The 18,254-nt window shown below is 35.8% G+C and overlaps 2 protein-coding genes across 2 annotated transcripts; one reads left to right on the forward strand and one right to left on the reverse strand.

The window, feature by feature from the left end:
• Positions 1–1,726: 1,726 nt before the first annotated feature.
• LOC106153769 (homeobox protein SIX6) lies at positions 1,727–9,192 on the forward strand. Its single transcript, XM_087005954.1, has 3 exons — positions 1,727–1,880; positions 2,112–2,968; positions 8,089–9,192. The coding sequence occupies exons 2-3, from the start codon at positions 2,205–2,207 to the stop codon at positions 8,357–8,359; spliced, it is 1,035 nt and encodes a 344-aa protein (XP_086862080.1). The 5' UTR covers positions 1,727–1,880; positions 2,112–2,204; the 3' UTR covers positions 8,360–9,192.
• Positions 9,193–14,532: 5,340 nt separating this feature from the next.
• On the reverse strand, positions 14,533–18,112 carry LOC106153795 (citrate synthase-lysine N-methyltransferase CSKMT, mitochondrial). The gene is made up of 2 exons (XM_013527892.2): positions 17,407–18,112; positions 14,533–16,241 (listed from the first exon to the last, which is right to left on the reverse strand). The coding sequence occupies exons 1-2, from the start codon at positions 17,504–17,506 to the stop codon at positions 15,496–15,498; spliced, it is 846 nt and encodes a 281-aa protein (XP_013383346.2). The 5' UTR covers positions 17,507–18,112; the 3' UTR covers positions 14,533–15,495.
• Between the last annotated feature and the right edge of the window lie 142 nt (positions 18,113–18,254).

Consider the following 18,254-nt stretch of genomic DNA (forward strand, 5'->3'; position numbering starts at 1 on the left):
AAAGTAGGCCTGTCAGATGTTGATATATTTTTCTGAAATATACAGGAAGGCATGGCGGAGTAAAACGCTACGGGAATCATTTAGAACTACATTATTTAATGAAAAAATGGTATGAAATATCCCGTCCAAATTTACGGACTGGTCGAGCAACAATTCGGGAGCAGGAAAAAAATTACTTCTTTTTCAAGGAAAATTCGATTAGGCTGGAAAATCCCGGACAGGATGCTTTTAAATAATGTCAGAATATACGAATACAACTCATGAAAAATATAATAAACCATTCCAGAAAGTTTTAGGAAGAGTTTGTGCGTTTTCACAAGACTGAGAGATTCGGGTTTTAAGTAACCAGGCGACACTATGTCTTCCTAATCTAACTTAATAACTGTTCTCTGGTTGACGCAGGTCTTTTCCTCTGAAACAAAACTGATGTCTTTATTTTATTATCATTTTTATTTTTAGCCTACGGAAAAACGATTGCTTTTGAAATATGGATAAACAAGCAGTATAGATATACTTCATTCAATGACATTGTTTCATCGTGTTAAGTACACGAGGACGGCGCGTGTATCTCAGTCATGCATTGTGATAGCGCGCGTGCTGGTGGAAATTAAGCATGACAGCTACTGGGTTTCTTAATTAGCCATATGGAGTTAGGTGATGTAAAGAGTAACGAGAATGCTGCAGTGGAGAGCCCAGATTTAATCAGTCATTTATTCCTTCCCTTTTATAACCAACGTTGCCACATGATCGGATTGTCTTGTTTTGTTTTGTTTCGTTTTTGTTTTGTTTTGTTTTTCTTTTATCCATCTACAATTATAAACATTACTTTATTCATTTCTACTTATCTGTTCATTTATTCATAAATAGAAATTTGGTCAGCATTATTATTGCCAAGAACGTAAAATTGATAACTTATTTTAAAATACGAATCTATCTCAAAAATGTTGTTAAATTCAGAATAAACCTTTTTTCGTCAGTCCATAGTCTCCGTTGAATGTTTATGTAGACATGTTTAGATGGGTTTAGATAGCTTTAGATATAAATTCTTTTTTCTGATTATAAGTGTTTTCGTGCCGTCTGTCTGCCTAAGTCTGTTAATTCCATTGCTTTCATTTCTTTTCCAGATTAAATAATACATTGTGCACTTTTAATTTAGTAAGCGGTTGGATACAAGACGCGTAACTAGTGGCAAATGTTACAAGCGAGAAATTAATAAACTGAGCACGACATGATTATATCAGGGTAGAAAGTAAACAGAAGAGAATTTGGGTTACTTTTGCAAACATGAATTATATATTCAAACTCATCACATATGATGTGGCATATTGGAAATAATATGTTACTTCGACTGGGCTAGGTCTTTGCGGCTTATTTCTATTTATAATATGTCTAATGTAATGACGCATTATGGCCTGCACAATGGTATTAGATCAACAGGTTACGATCAGGTGCCAAAGAGTCGAGGGCAACAATGCTGCATATTTCACGTCTTGGAGTCACTTCTGTACCTCTTTTCATCAAACATAAACACAGAGCCTGAAATTCCCGACCTTTCACTATTTTCTACGGTCTAAAAATATTGTATGCGTCTTATTACCTGCGGCAAGAATAGCGTATGAAACTACAACGCACCAATCTATTGAAAATTGCAAACAGAAGGTCAGGCAGGAGAAAAGGGTGCTGGTCTAGCTTTTTTACCTTGTTACAAAAATGGACTATTATAGTGATTTGGAACGGAAAAGTAAATACATTGATATTTATGAGAAAGTTATTTATTTGGGGTTCTAGTGAATGCGTTATTATTGTTGGAGTACAATGTCACTCGCGTCTTTACAATGCGGCTGCTCTCTGTATAAACTTTCACACAGTCACACGTAAAGGTGAGTTAAAATTAAGACTTGTTTACTTTTGATTAATTCCCCATTTCATACTCGATCGTCTCTAAATTATTGTGGTATAAATATTTTGTCAGTTACTTTAGCAGAGCTCTCGATCTGTGCCGTTTTTATTGGATGAAAGGAGACGGAAAGCCGACTTGACTTATTATTTGCCCCCGTGCAGTAGCCAATCGCATCGCTTTTAATCGCTATTGTCATCGATTGATATTAAAGCAGTGCATACAGAGAGGAGTGGAGCGGCTGAAAACACACAGAGGCACAAGGTGAGAGGAGTCCAAACAGCCTGGTCTACTGGGGGAAAGAAGCATGGCAGCAACGGACCACACGGCGGCCAATTGCGGCCCCAGTCTCTCCCGCACGGCCTCGCCCTCGGGAAGCATGTCTCCGCACTCCGATCACACACCGCCACAGCCTTTGAATGACAGTACAGCGCAAAAATCTGAGCCCAATACATCGGAATTAATGAACAGTAAAAATATGACTTTCTCGCCAGAACAGGTGGCATGTGTGTGTGAGGCGCTCCAACAAAGTGGGAACATAGACCGTCTGGCCAGATTTCTATGGTCTTTGCCGCCCAGTGAGTTACTCCGAGGGAGCGAGGCGGTCTTAAAAGCCAGAGCCATCGTTGCTTTTCACAGGGGGAACTTTCGAGAGTTGTACGCTATTCTAGAGAGCCATAACTTTGACACTGTCAACCACTCCATGTTACAACAACTTTGGTACAAAGCACATTATATGGAGGCCCAAAAAATCCGCGGACGACCTCTAGGGGCCGTAGATAAATACCGATTACGGAGAAAATACCCCCTCCCTAAAACCATATGGGACGGGGAAGAAACAGTATATTGCTTTAAAGAGAAGTCCCGTCAAGCGTTGAAGGAGTGCTATAAACAGAACCGCTATCCCACCCCTGACGAAAAGCGCAACTTAGCCAAAAAGACTGGTCTCACATTAACCCAAGTTAGTAACTGGTTTAAAAACAGGCGGCAGAGAGACAGAACACCCCAACAACATCACCAACAACAGCAACAACAGCATCAACAACAGCAGCAGCCACAGCATTTGAGAGGGTAAGTAGCTCAGCGTCTCTAATTTAGATAACCCTACATAACCCTGTGCAATGTTAACTGTGACAGCAAAATTGACACCTTAAAAAAGTAAATTGATGATTTATGATATTGAAGTAAATTACTTTGTATATAAAAAAACTCTCCTTAACTTTCTGCCAAAATATGTCTCGTGCTTCACATATTCGCTCTGATGATTTACAATCGCTCCTTTCTTAATTTTTCTCAAACACGGAACTTAGGTGTATTGAGAAATCAGCAGTCGTGCTGTTTGGTTTCATACTTTTGTTGGAATCCGTGAACTTTCCTTTGAACTGTTGCTAAGTAGAGACAAATTATTTTACATGAGTTCTCATCCGTTAAGCTGTAATTTATGTTGCAGTATTGAAACGCATACATTCGCGCCTGAGTCACAACCGGTGCTAAGGGGGCTGATTTTATAAAACCACCCAAACTGAAAGCCTCAACTCACAAGCACAAATAACCTCCATGTCCCGGGCGGACTCCCATTTAATTCGTCTGAAATCTCTTTTATCTGTTCAGTGTTGGGCTCTACAGGTCGCATAGAAAAGTTTGTGACCAAGAATAAAGTTGTCACTACTCAAATCCTAATCAGTGCGTGTCCTACTGTGTAGAGAGTGGACCAAAAAGATGGAACAGAATATATATCAGTACCGAAGGAGCACATGAATTAGATTATTCCTATGAATCATCTGCCAGGATGATTATTTTGTACGTAGTGTTTGGTTATTATATATTACATAAATTGCTTTATAAAAAAAAGGCTTTCTGGGTATGATTGCCAGAGAAAGCAAAATAAATAAAATCAGCAACTTGATGATCACGCAAACTTTCGTTGCGGATTAGATTTATGAATTATCACACAGAAGCTATTGTGTTCTAAAAAGGATTGGATGAGCTTAAATGTCTATAGAACTTCAGTTTCTCAAAGTACGGAAACTTCCAATTCTTTTAAAAAGAGAAAGATATAATCTCTCCCCAAAACTAAAGTGAAACAGAATTAAATTAAATGAAACAATGTAAGATAATTTTCTCAGAAAATGAAATGACACTTTGGACTTACAAGTAAAATATTCCGTTTCTGTTATAGATCCGTGAAGACGTTTTGTTAACGCACTTCACCTGAAAAGCATCTTGTCAAGTAGAAGGCTCGTGGGGTTTTTCCTTTGTTGAAACAAACAATCGGCTTTTTAGGATAATTCCATATAGTACAGCTTAGCGTAGAAGGTGTGGGTATAAAAAGAACTTTCTCCATAGGCTCTTAACTTCAAATAAGAAATGCGTGTCTTAAAGAGGGGAGACCACCTAGAACGCGCTGTCACGAAGGAAAGAACCACGTCGTTGAAGGCCTGAATTGTCCTGCTTTGACAGACTGTGCAATTGTACAAACTTAAGTTCATAAAAATAAAACTCTTTAAACGGTTCGCCTATTTGTCATGGAAGTGCTTATTCAAGAAATGCACAGGGAAGACGTAGCCTTCTTACCAGAATTTTTTCTTTCTACGTCGTGGTTTGGCCGTGTATATAAAGGAACTTGTGTCTTCCTCCACATTAATACGTGAGACAACCTGCTTCCGTACTGATAAGGTACATAACGATATCACAAGAGTTGCAGTCTGGGATATTGCATCTTGATTTATATTCAAATATATTGTTTTTATGCAATTTTATATTCATATATGGTTTTAACAGAGCTTGTCTCAAAAGCGTTTTTTTAATTTTTATTTTATTCCCAAATAATTAGTATCATGATTTGCTTCAATCCATAAACATTCTCGTTTCCTACGCTTTCAAAAATTCTTTAAAATATGAAAATGAATAATAATAAATACCTCTTCAGAACAGTTCAATTCTTAGTCAAATGATAAATTTCATGTTGCAAGAACGCGATGGAAATTGATTAGAACTGCTTTTTTTCTTCAGTTAGCTCACGTAAAATGATTTACCTACAAGTTTTGAAAATTATGTCGGCAAGAAAATTGTTGACTGGGTAAGCAATCAATTTAGGCGTGGCTGTTAGGTGATGGGAGAAAAATGTTTTTCTCTTTGTTAACGACCTTATAACATCTCTATTCAGTTCACAGTTTAAAGAGACTACTATTTGCCTCAAGGGAGTGGTCTGGGCTGACTTCTAAAGGGAATTTTACCTCGTTACTTATCAAACTACATTCTAGCTTTTCTAGGGGCCTGCGTGATCGCCAAGGGGATTTTTCTCTACATCAATATACTTGCCATATCTAACATATATGGCAAATCTCGATAAACTGTTCTTTAATTAATAATTACGTTTGCAACATGCGACAAAGTGGATTTTAGCTTGAAATAAATCTAAGGTCACTAACTATCCCAGAACTTATTTTGATTCACAAGAAGAACGGCTGCAATCTGTTTCCTCTAACAGGATTTGACAAGGGAACTATATAAGTACAATGTGATCTTTAATAGTGACTGTTTTCTTTCCTTTTCATAAAAACAAAGTCTATATTTCGTTGCAGAAACGGATTTTGATGAACTTTTTTTTATCAATTTCAACTTCACATTTCTCGTTCTCTCAAAAACACTGTATACCTGCACATTTCCTCAATATCAACTTCACTTTTCCCGTCTACTCAAAAACCCTGTATAATAAGAAATAATTAATAATTAATAAATATGCTGTCCTGACCGGAATGGATTACAATTTGTTTTCGCTATTTAAAACTTCCGTGCGTGAGCTCGTATCCCGATGTAGCTTCAAAATTTATTCCGTGTAAATGTGTAAGATATGACAAATGAACGTTTTCTTAACCCAATCAATTACACCAATTGCTTCATTTTGGCATTATGAATTCGTTTATTTCCCTTTTTTCACACAAATGGTTTATTTATATTGTATAAGACATATATCAATTAAATGTATAATATAAACTAAAGGCTAACCCTCTGAAAACTGCATCAGGCGATATATACGCCGGTGTTCTATTGATTTTGATACGGGGTATTTATTCTATGGCTTTGAGTTGAAACCATGTATTTTTCATACTTCTCTGAATTTGGGTAAATATAATTTGCTTTTTACATAAATTTCCTTTCTCTCAGGGAAGTAGAATCATAAATATTGCTTCAATACGTACAATGGGAACTTATTCCAATCGATTTCTATAAGACAACTGGAATTGTCAAGCTTCGTTAATTTTTTATATAGTTTACGTTTTGTATGACAAATTAACAGAAATTCAGGTCTTGCAGACATTTTTAGTTACTGTTTTTTATCTTTGGCTTTGTCGTGTATTATAATATCGTGATGAATTAAATTATTCATTTTTTAATCAACTTAATACAATCTTGGGAATGGTCGCTTCAGATGCACTAGATCACCAACTGGCAAGAATGTTAAAAAGTAGTGTAACTTCCTTAAATTTGGAATCTTCGGATAATTTTCTAGTTCTCACACAAGCGCGTCGTTTGTCAATGATAGAGAACGTTTCATGTCAACTCAATTAAAACAAGGATAGTGAAACCGTTGGGTAGCGTGATCATTTGCCCGATGGCGGCTGATATCTACATATTAGCCTTAAGTGCACTAAAGTCATGATTTAACCCGCCGAAATTACGTCCTTCACACGCGGCAGGCTAAAAGTCGCACTTAACCGCGCGACCTCTACGGCCTGGGTTACGCAAAGTCCCAACCGCAACAAATGTTATGTCACTCAAAACAAATGGGTATTTAGTTTCAAAATATTAACTATAATGCCGAAAGCGAGGATAATGTTTTCAAAGATTTGCCATTGAAGTTCAATACGTATTGCAGACTTTTGGTGATGGCTTAGTCGAATAACATGATGTGAACCTTCCAGCGACACATTTTTGTTATTAGAAATATATATTTAACGAAACTCCGAAAAAGAGGAATGTATGATGGAAGACAAACAAAAGACCGTATTAAAAAAATAAGCTATTCATATATATATACATATAGAACTAAGCATGTCTGTGTCAATTTTATAACATCTAGATAAGCGGCAGAGCTTCATCCTATTGAATGTACATTATTCCGTGTAGTTTATCTTTTTTAGATAATTCTAGGAAACTTAATACTTACTGTCATATATTTATAAGTGAAGATACGGATTCAAAGTCACATCATTCTATAATAACATATTTGATTGTAACTGTTAAGCTCACCTAACACGCAGATAGCCACATTCAAAACAGTTGACAACTGTTTTACTAGATAACTCCCCACGCGCAAAAACAATAATGATAATGATAAAATCTGAATGTGTTTTAGTGCAATACTGTAAAGAGGCATTTCAAAGTTGCCTTTTTTCCCAAAAACATGCGCAGCATTTTACTTTATTGGACGCTGTAATTCTTTATACAGATACACATGAAACTAAGTTAAATAAACTATAATTACTTATAGTAAATTGATTCTAAATTTGTTTTTCAGTGGTTCTTAAAATGACGTTGGGGTTCAGATACAAACATTGTCAATATCAGAAATGTTTATTGTTTTTGAAAAGATAACATAAGAAAAACTCATCTCAAGGACCAAAATATTTCCTTTAATTATGGGTATTGCGCTTTCTTAATTCTATTCCTGGTGGGGAAAAGAACCTTTTTAATGCCATTTCCAGTGGAGAACTAGGCCGTATTTATGATGGCAAATCCCAAATACGATATTAATCCCAGCTGGCAGATATTAAATTTTATAATCTCATGTTTTCTAAACATTTTTGTCTTTATAAATGACCAAAGCATGATCTGTCATTGGTTTCATTGACTAAAACATTTATCGTTATTTATTTGCAATCCATATAATGTATTGTCATTAGTAATACTATGATGCATGTTCAAAATAAATTATTCTAAATTTTCAGTTGAGAAATACGATTTAATACTTGAATAATTATATAAGATTTTTGCAGTTCATTTAGTCAAGACTTCAGTTGCGTCGGGAAATTTTTAGATGAAGATTCGTAACTTATGTCTATCTTTATGACAGTTTTGGCGTGGGATCTCATCTTTATACATTCATATTCCATAACTCCTTTCTTATATCACCAGAAATATGAAATCAATAGAAACAAAAATGTTCAAAGTTCGCACGTCTATTACAGAGATATGGGCCTCGGTGAAGAAAACATGAACCTGCATCACCCAGTTACCCACGCCAATGGTCATCCAGGTCCGGGACACCATCACCACCATCACCATCACCATCACCACCACGGCCAGCCGGACATAGGGCGAGAGCTGAATTTGTCTACGAAAATGTTAGAGGACGCTCGGGCGAGCGCCCTGGGTGCCATGCCCCTGATAAAAAACGACCACGGCATTCCACCGCACTACATGTGCGGAGGGTTAGGCCACTCAGTTTCCTCGGTGTAACCTGCTCTGTGTGAAAACCTTGATTAAGAGATTTCTTATGACATGACTCTTTTTTTTCTTCGTTGTTGAATTTCATTGTAGCCTTTTTGTTCGATTATTTCGTGTAACAAGCGGCATATTTTTTAACGTTTTGTAAATTGGTCTGAGATATTTTAAATGTGTCAGAAATATTCTGCGTCCTTGGTAATATTTTCATTTTTTTATTTAAAGAACTTATTTTAAAGAATAATTTAATTCAGTGTTACCATGACGATGAAAGTGTTTACACTATAAATGTCTTAAGTGTGTAAATAATTAGTTCTGGGATAACATTTATCCTGAAAATTCTATTTATATAATACGTGTGTTAGCTTAGAGATAGAGAAAGAGAGTTTAGTGGAAAGGGGGGGGGGGTGTCAGCGGGACAATACGTCTTATAAAAACCATACCAAACGTTGTCCGTTCAGAAACAATTATGGAGCGAAGATGAAACATAATAACCAAACAAGTTTTATGCTTATACCTTTTTTTAATTTTTATTCATCTATCCATTTATTAAACCTTTTTTCGTATTACTCGGTCGGTTTTCGTGGACAGTGATATATATAAAAAACCCACAGAGTAAATGCTGAATATACGCGCTTGTAGGTTTCATATTCGCCCTAATATAGCGCAGATATGTATAAATTTACTGATACTTGCAGGTTTCCATATCAGGTGCTGCAATGCTTGGTGCTATAATTCAAGAAGGAACGTAGATAGAAAAATTGTATAAATTGGATGCCATAGCACTCTAATTACATTATCTTCCTAATCATAGCAACTACTGCAATTCAAATAAATTTTTGAGAAAACCCAAGTGTTTGTTTCTTTAATTAAAAGGAATATGGACATTCTGAAAACGCCTTAAAAAGTCCGAAATCGAAACATTTTGAATAAAATGCCATGGTTGACTTCAATTCTGTCATCAAAGCTATCAAAAGAAAATGGCGTTCTATGATCATGATTTATGGAAAACTGTATGATTATTGATTTCACAGGTGACATATGTAAAGTGTTATCAGATTGAGAACAACCCAAAGCAATAGGTAGATTCACACTAAACTATTCTAAACTAATATGACAATAAATGGTATATACATATGTGAAAAAAGTAAAAAAAATAAATCGAACTACAGTCAGATAAAGATCAATTATTGAAAAAAAATGGCAAAACAAATAAAGTTAAATGGCCCTGATGACATTTATGTTTTTCAATACGTGACAGCATATATTTGGTAAATTCATTAATATTATATACTTCCATTGAGATAAAATGACATTGAGATGTACTAAAAAGACCTTATGCATTAAAAAAACCACTGTATGTAATTTATATGGTATATTTCAGACGACTTTATTTTCCCGCTATTATTGTTACTGACTATCAGCAAATATAACGAGATACAAATGAGGCATACTTTTTGTTGTGACAGTACTGACCTCTTCTCAAAACATTGTACTATGTACTTGGTCACTATATTTATAACATCCCCATAGGAGGTAGATTTTTCTGTTTAACCACAAAGGTTGATGTGTATTATTTATTTATAATCATACGATCACAAAGAAAAGCATTTAAGACCACTTCCAGAAGCAGCAAGATTTCGCGGGTATTTTTAAGTGTTATACACGTCTTCTGTTTAGTAAACATTGTTAATATTGTTGTAATAGTCCAACTAATTTCTTTTACATTGAAAATTTTCTTCTGATCTCCATACTAAATAAAACCCTATTGCTTCGACATAATACAGATAATTATTTAAATGAAGATCAATATAGGCCTATATAACATAAACGCTTCTATATCTTCTTACTGCTGGTCTTTATCCAAATTTGAAAAACGCAAATGTCAAAGTACATCCTAAATTGTTTACATTCATTTGATAATCGTTAATGGAAAATGGAAAAACAGAAAATGAAACGATTTTGAATGGCAACGACCCGTCTCTTTACTAGATCATGTTCGGTTATACACAGTCTAATCATGGATTCTTTGTTAGTCTTTGGTAAAGTATTTCGTTTCTGGAAAAACACAACAATAGATATGCTGCTCCTCAGTGTAATGTTTAGGTAACAATAATCTAACCTAATGAATGGCTTACCCAGCGGATTAGCTCGTGTTGGCGATATTTCGTTACATTTCCATTCATCGCAACAGTTTCAAAAAGTCACTTTAAGGACGCCGTGAATGTTTTCAGAAACCTCAGGAGTATTAAAGCGATATGTAGCTAATCAAAAATATAGCAGTTTGTTAGTTACGGCAAGGGAAAGTCACGCCATTTTCTTACCAATTTTCCCGCAAGAGTATTACTTTAATAATAGTCAATCAGACTTTCAAGTGTTGTTCACTGCCTCGTACACCTGACCCCCCCTTGCTGTTGATGATAAAGCGACAACAAACGACATGGCTTTGCGTGTCAAGAATCAACCTCCCGGGTCCTATTTCATTATGATTAAAGCCGGTTAATAAGTAGTCAAATAATTTAATCATGCAGAAAACAAAGTTACTAACACATATTGTGTGAAGTCGAAACATGAGCAGCAGTCGCATCGTATTGCAAAGAAATCAATTAAAGCTAAACCTGACAGATTGAAAATGAAGCCACCAACAGTTCGGCAGGTTTTCATGTTTTTTTTTCTGGAAGAATTGACCATGCTTTCGCGTTTATTTTGCCATTTATGATGAAGAAATATTAATGTAGGTGAGCATCATAGTTTACTCAAGGTATGAAAAGTCATCATAAGGGTGGGACTTTGGCGCAACTCTTCCCGTTTTCACTCATTCTGACTGCCGATTTCTTTGTTTTCTGTTCGCATTCTTACGTTTAAAACCCCAATAAAACTGGATCCCCTCATCTTTAAAACTAATCTTTTGTTTACCATGTTAATATTCTGATAAAAATATACTATTCAATAATTTCAATGAAATTTATTTTTTCCTTTACTTGTCTGCGATCAGCAACTAGAAAACCTCACAATTTGCTGATGATTATTATACGTTAAAGAAACCGATCTTCCCGCATAGAAATATGGACGCTATGTGCTGGAGGTTAATTGGCAGGCGATAAAAATCCGCTTTTTTGTACCTTTAATCTCATCTTCCGTCTGTGTCTTCTGACTTTCCCGTCGGGTTCAACTTTGTTCACACTCGATGTGTCAAATCTATGAACACGATGGCTCGAAAAGTACCCGCGAGCGATACATGATCAAATTGAATTGACAGGAGCGATTTGTCGCTAAAGATTCAGTGACATTTGATACGCTGTATATAATGCAACACCTTCGACCTGCTCGTCTTATTCTATTTCGACTTATCTGTGCTAACAGAGAGCGAATACCTGTTCTTTCGTGTTTACACATTTTATCAAAATATTTCTTTTTGCGCGGACAAATTTTTCCATTAAAAGAATCAATGGGGATTCAATGGCAATATCTACGTGGCCATTGTTGAGGGTCGAGTGTTCGCAACTTATTTCCTCCCCCAACAAAAGGTAGATACACAAACGTATTGAATTTTCTGTTTGATCATTAAGAGTGGTGCTCACAAAAGCTATGAAGGCTTCACATGTTAGAGCCGCTTTGGTTTACACTTACACCCAAAGGCTATAAAATTTAATACCATGCTTAATTCCAAGTCTCTTCTTTATTGAAATTTGATACGTGGCAAAAAAATCTCAAAGCAAACTTTGTACCACACAGGGACATTGAGAATTGAAAACAAATTTCTTCCATTAAAACCTGGAAGGTGGTGAAGTGAAACATCGCCGTCTAATACTGCAGAAAGCAGGCATTCTCTTAACATATATTCAGTAAAATATTATAGCAAACAATAGAAATTAATTATTCAGTTTGCTTTATAAAGTTCTAAAGAGAAGAGGCGCCTCGCTAGTTTTTTTCATCGTTACATCATGAATATGACTCAGATACATAATTTACATGTATTATTACAAAATCATTGAACGCGGAATGGAAGCCAACCGATTGAGTGGTTCGGTAAAAAGCGATGTTTGTAAAAGCTGCAAACAATACAGCAAATATTATGAGAGATAGACAAAATAACCCCGGATGACTTATATATATCTATATTAACATGAAATTCCGTTTTAACAAAAACATAGAAAAAAGGGAAACACACTTTCCACGTATCTTAGCTGTCAGTTACATCCTTGCAATGAGCGCGTAAGGGATAGGATGAAGTGCTTTTGTGGGACCAAACAGAAGCGATGAAACGTCCCGACTAGACAAACCGAAGAAGAAACGTACGAGCGGCCTGCAGTCAAACGGAGGGGGGGGGGGGGGGGGGGGGGGGGGGGGGGGGGGGGGGGAGGGGGGGGGGGGAGAGAGAGAGAGAGGGAGAGCAGTACCAGGATTTAACGGTGCAATTCAACCGTGATTCGCTTTTTACATACTTCAACTTACCCGAAAGCAATCACCCTTTTTGAGACTTGCAGAACTAAACATAAAAAACAATAACTATTACTTAAACAAGACTGTGGCAAATATCTGTAAACGGTTATTTACTATTATGCAGGTCATTAAGCTAGGAGTCAATGAATCGGTTTGTCTGTCCGTCAGTCAACTGCCATACCTCGGGAAAAGGAAAATTCTAATATATTTTAATAACAGCCGTGTCCTAGCTTTTTTTAGAGGTAATAATCTACGCATTGTGAAGTCTGGAAATGATGGAAAATGAATAGAAAGCGTGCACATCTTCTGGTGTCTTGTTACAACACGGAAAAGGTTGGGAAAAGAGAAAAGTCAACAAAGCAAATTGATATTCACCATACCCTGGCAACACGAGTCGATTTGTAATTTATTAATGTGTCCTCCCGTGGTGACTGATTATGAACTATAAGTGTGGATAATTGCTTGTATAAAAGACACTAAAAGGTGGATAACGGACGCGTCGACTGCCTGCACGCTACATGTACGACAAGACAACGTACAGACAATGCCATATGCTTTCCCATATCACGGTGTGCTTTTAATTCACTACTAAACTGCTGATATCTGAAGAAGGACGTAGACAGCTGACGTCAGCGTTGCGTAATCCACAGTTAAGTTTGATACATTCTTAATTGTTAAGAATGTGAGTTGATCAATTTTCATTCACTGAACCATCAAAAGACGATTTTTTTTATAATAAACAGTAAGAAATTATAAAGTACAACTGTTCATTTAGTTATTTATCTAATCTTCCTCTAACAAAATACTACTACTACTACTTCTATTACTAATAATGATAAAATGATAACGTTCACTTAGCTCTTTGACTTCCTTTTCACCAAACGCCAAAAAATGGGGCTTAATGATCCTGGAGCCTACGCTTTTTTTCAATACCTAGAAATCTCAACAGGTTTAATATTACCTAGCGTATAAAATAAACATTGAAACACTTAGATAATTCTGTGCATAAATCGGAATCAAATTTCACATTTCATTTAAAAGTCCATTTCTGACAGAAATGCCTCAAGTCAGGTTAACCCTTTGTGCCATCATTGAACAAAAAATCGCATGGAGCTGTTTGGCAAAATCTGCCTCTTAGGATGACCAGTTAAAACAAATAATATTTTTCATAAAGCTGTCTTTTATCAAAATGAGTGTGGGACACAGACTTTCTACACTGAGCTAAAAATAAAAACATGTGAATTGTTTATGTAACATGGAATAGGCTACGTACAGTTATCTGTAGCAACGGCGAATTCCTTTTGTACATATATATATATTGATAAAATGTTAAAAGTTTTGCGTGGGGCGTTTATTTGTTTGCTCATATGTACATCAAGTGTATATCTTTAGCCTCATATTATTTACAAAAAAACATTGTCCTATTAATTTTAATTAAGTTTCTAATTTAAATTAGAAATTTTAATGCACTCGAAAATTATTTCGTTTTTCCAGTTGTCAATTGCAAAAGGTCATGTGTTTTGACAAAAGAAAACATTTTAGTCATATGAAACTTTAAACAGTGGATTTGAAAATGTGACGCTCGCGGCAATCCTATAAGGCTGGGCTTCATTTTGTTCATCTCTGTGTTGCAATAAATAATAAGTAAAATAATATATTTTGTATTTTGTCATCTGCATTGCTTAGAAAGCATTGATTTTAAACACATTTCATGCTAAAATTTATTATGAAATCATTGTCATTATAAAAAGGATCGTCGTCCTATTCGGTTTCGCCGTTGGCATTTTCAACTAATCTACGTGTGACACCTGTTAAATTTCACACCTTTCATAGTTTTGTCTCGTCTTTTTCTAAAGAAAAGGTTTTTTTTACAATGTACATGTAGCCTACGTCTAAATGGCGAAGTGCGTTGCAAGTCTTTGTTAAAAATTTTGGCCAGTTATAACTTAACACGAAGATTTCAACCGCTACAGTTTCAGCTGAGGTTTGTCTGTCGTCTATGAGATATGTTTGAAAGGCGATATTATTTGTTATTATGGCGTAAGGCACGACCTCCGAGGACACGTTGTAAATGAGTAGAAACTGTGTGCAGAAACCGCGTGCACTTCAATTCTAAGAAATGTCAGGTGAAAATTCTACAAAATAAGTCGAGACCTGCTGAAATTTCATCACGATTATCTCTTCAGTAGGAACACACAATAAAGAGTATCCGTTAACCATTGTCGATAAAATATCATGCTTGTAACGATTTGCCTCCTCTCCTTTGAATAAAATATGTTAAAAATAGTTGTTTTTGATACCGACCTGAGAACGAGTGCATTTTTTTTTTGTTTGTTTGTTTGTTTGTTTTCGAAAAGCGGGCATGACGCATTTTTAAGGGCAATTCATACAATCTCGGTGATATTCCAGTGAAACGTGTGACATTCAGCACCTTGGTCGTTCGACAAACTATAACATTTCCAAATGTACTATATTAGAACATGGGCTCATACACGTTGGTGGTCATGGGGGTATATTCTAATTTATTTAACTGTACTTAATTTACATTTACATTTATTTATGTGTAATTTATTACTTTATTTTTTATATGTCATTTATTATTAGGGCTCATATATGTTGGTGGCCATGGGTTATTCTGTGGGGTAAAGCTGAATTTATTTAACTCTACTTCATTCACATTTATTACATTTATATTTATTCATATGTCATTATTTATGAACCACAACATAAAGGAAATATTCTATGCCATTGCCATAAAATCCTAGAGAGCTGTATGTGATATTGAAATGTCTATATACATCAAAATCACATAAACTATTTTCCAGAAGTGAGAGCCTTGCATCAGGATCCTCGTCAGTGAACTGTATATAGTGTCCACCGGGGGTCAAAATTCTAGTGGCCTCTTTCAGCATTTGTCTTGCACGAGACAGGCCATTGATCTTATCCTTCAGTACAGAATCCACTGTACCTTTGTCTATGACCAAGTCCATGGAATGGTCCTTCAGGGGTAACATTTCTGCATCACAGCAAAGAAAAAAGCTTGTCATTTTTGTCTTGAGTTTTGAGGATTTTTCATGCTCAGTACCAACTGCTGACTTGTCTAAATGAGATGTTTTGGAATTACTAGGCACACCATTACATGGAATTCCACTATCATAACATATCTCAGATGATTGTGGAGCAGCATAAATTTTTTGTTGGTGAAATACAGCTTCCATAGAGAAATCAGTTAGAAACACAGAGCCTTGAAATTCAGATGCTTTACAGAGATCTAAAGTAAAATGAGATGTTCCACAACCAAGATCTATAATTCTGCATTCATCTGATTTTGGTATGAAAGGCAGAACTTTCCTTTTCACTGTTTCAAAATTGAAAAACCACTCAAACTGTTTCCCTGAGTCAATGTAACGTTTTTGCCAAGTCTGTCTCTTCGCCATTTGGCTGCCAGAAAAATCTAAATGAAAATGGCAATTTTAAAACCAATGAACTAAAAACAATTATGTACTTTATATACATTCAACAGCATAGTAAATGAACATATAAAGAAACATAAATAGGAGGGGAAGAGACAAAGAACTTGATATCTCATGTGGCTTACACATAGCAAGTAGTATGCTTCAGGTTCCCAAAGACAGCACTTTTCTCGTTGTTTTCATCAAACTCCCATTTTTGTGATACATGTTTTACACATTTGAAACCATGTAGGAAGAAATACAATTTGCCAAAAATACAATTCCCTTTTGGCATAAATCATCATTTTTGATATGTACTGTAAAATTTATTAATAAATTAATTCAATGACATATTTTACATAACTCTGTAAGCCTTTCAATGAGAAGAGTGAAACACAGAAGATAAATTCATTAAAGGTATACTACTGAGGTTTGAAAAAGAAAACATTACAATTGTATAAGAGAAAAATGGTTTATTTTCCAAATAAAATTCTATTTGGCAGGGAAATCCCAAATATGAAACCTTTAAATCGATATCTTATATTATTATTATTATTATTATTATTTTCAAGAGATTCTAAAAGGTAAGGTTCTGCTACATGTTTGAACATAATACCCCTGAAGTGGCCTAACATAAAATATTATATTGCACCACATTCAAATAAGAAACATTTAAAAGAAAAATCTTTAAAATCTTCTACAAAGCACTGCAAATAATTAAACCCATCAACTAAAATCCGGCAAGTCAACGCTCTCCGTAATTACTTCTCTCCCCCCCCCCCCCCCCCCCCCCCCCTGCAAGTTACAGCCCTTAATATTGTAAACATTGCGGTAGAGAAGACGTCAAGTTCTCACCTGTGCATTGTGGAGAATGTATCGCTGTTCAGTGCATTGAAAGTTAGCTTAAAACAATATGTGTAAATACTCGTATAATTCGATCATTACAGTTCAACAGTGACAACAAAAACGTGGTGTTGTATGTAATTCCTGCCTGTCACAGCGGTGACATGTGAGAGTAGACCGACGTGTTGTGCTTGTAATAATAGGAGTCGTCATAGACTCATTATAAGGGCAGACACTTTCGGTGGCAAAGACACAGTTCACACCACAAGGCAGCATTATTGACTTGGTAGATGCAATATAACCTTGAGTTAACCTTTAACGTACCTGACTTTGATGCAATCCCAAGAAAAGTTCCTAGAACTGAGGGTCGCTGGTTTGAGGTACACGAAGTGCACCACCGGGTATACCTCGTGGATGCAGCCATCTTGTTTTGATCGTCACAACTGACGCATTCCCTCTACTGTCACTAGGCCCACTTTGCGTACTTTTTAACTAGCACATCGAAACAAGATACTTTTTGACTTGCATTGCATGTTTTATGAGGAAAAAGAACACTTTTAACATTATAATGATGGCAGTTAGGCCACGCCCTTTTACGTCCCCGCATTGTTAGATTCTACCCCACACTGGTAGGCCTAAAAATGCGACACATTTTGATGTTAAAAACACAATCCTTGCTTTTAAAATTTAATTGCAAATACCGACACCCCAAGTTACAAAATTTTCGAATCGTCATTCAAAACCCAATGAGGGGCAGCAACGATGGTGGTGAAGGGGTAGGGGCGGGAGCGACAAAGCAGGGGCGTATCAATGTGAGTAATATTAGCTTATAACTTTACCCACTTTAGTTTAGGGTAGTAATGAAATAGGCCTTCTATATAGGAATGTAAAGAGATGACCTTGGTCGTAAATGTAATTGAAAATGTTAACGTTTTAAACGTCCTTTATTCATTGCTATTCAAATAAATGTCCTTTCAGTTAATTCTGTTCTCCGCTATGTACTCCTTACGTACGCTTGCTCTCGTTAATACCACAGAAATACCGAAACCTGTGCAGTGCCGCATTTCACCGATATAAATATTGAATGATCATGATGAAACTCTCGACTCAAAAATTACTTGGTAAATGTCAAACGCCCTTACATATCTATCTCTTTCAGCTGAAACACTATG

The sequence above is a fragment of the Lingula anatina genome, chromosome 2 (genome assembly GCF_051362555.1).
Source record: "Lingula anatina isolate TDL-2025a chromosome 2, LinAna3.0, whole genome shotgun sequence".
NCBI lineage: Eukaryota > Metazoa > Brachiopoda > Lingulata > Lingulida > Lingulidae > Lingula > Lingula anatina.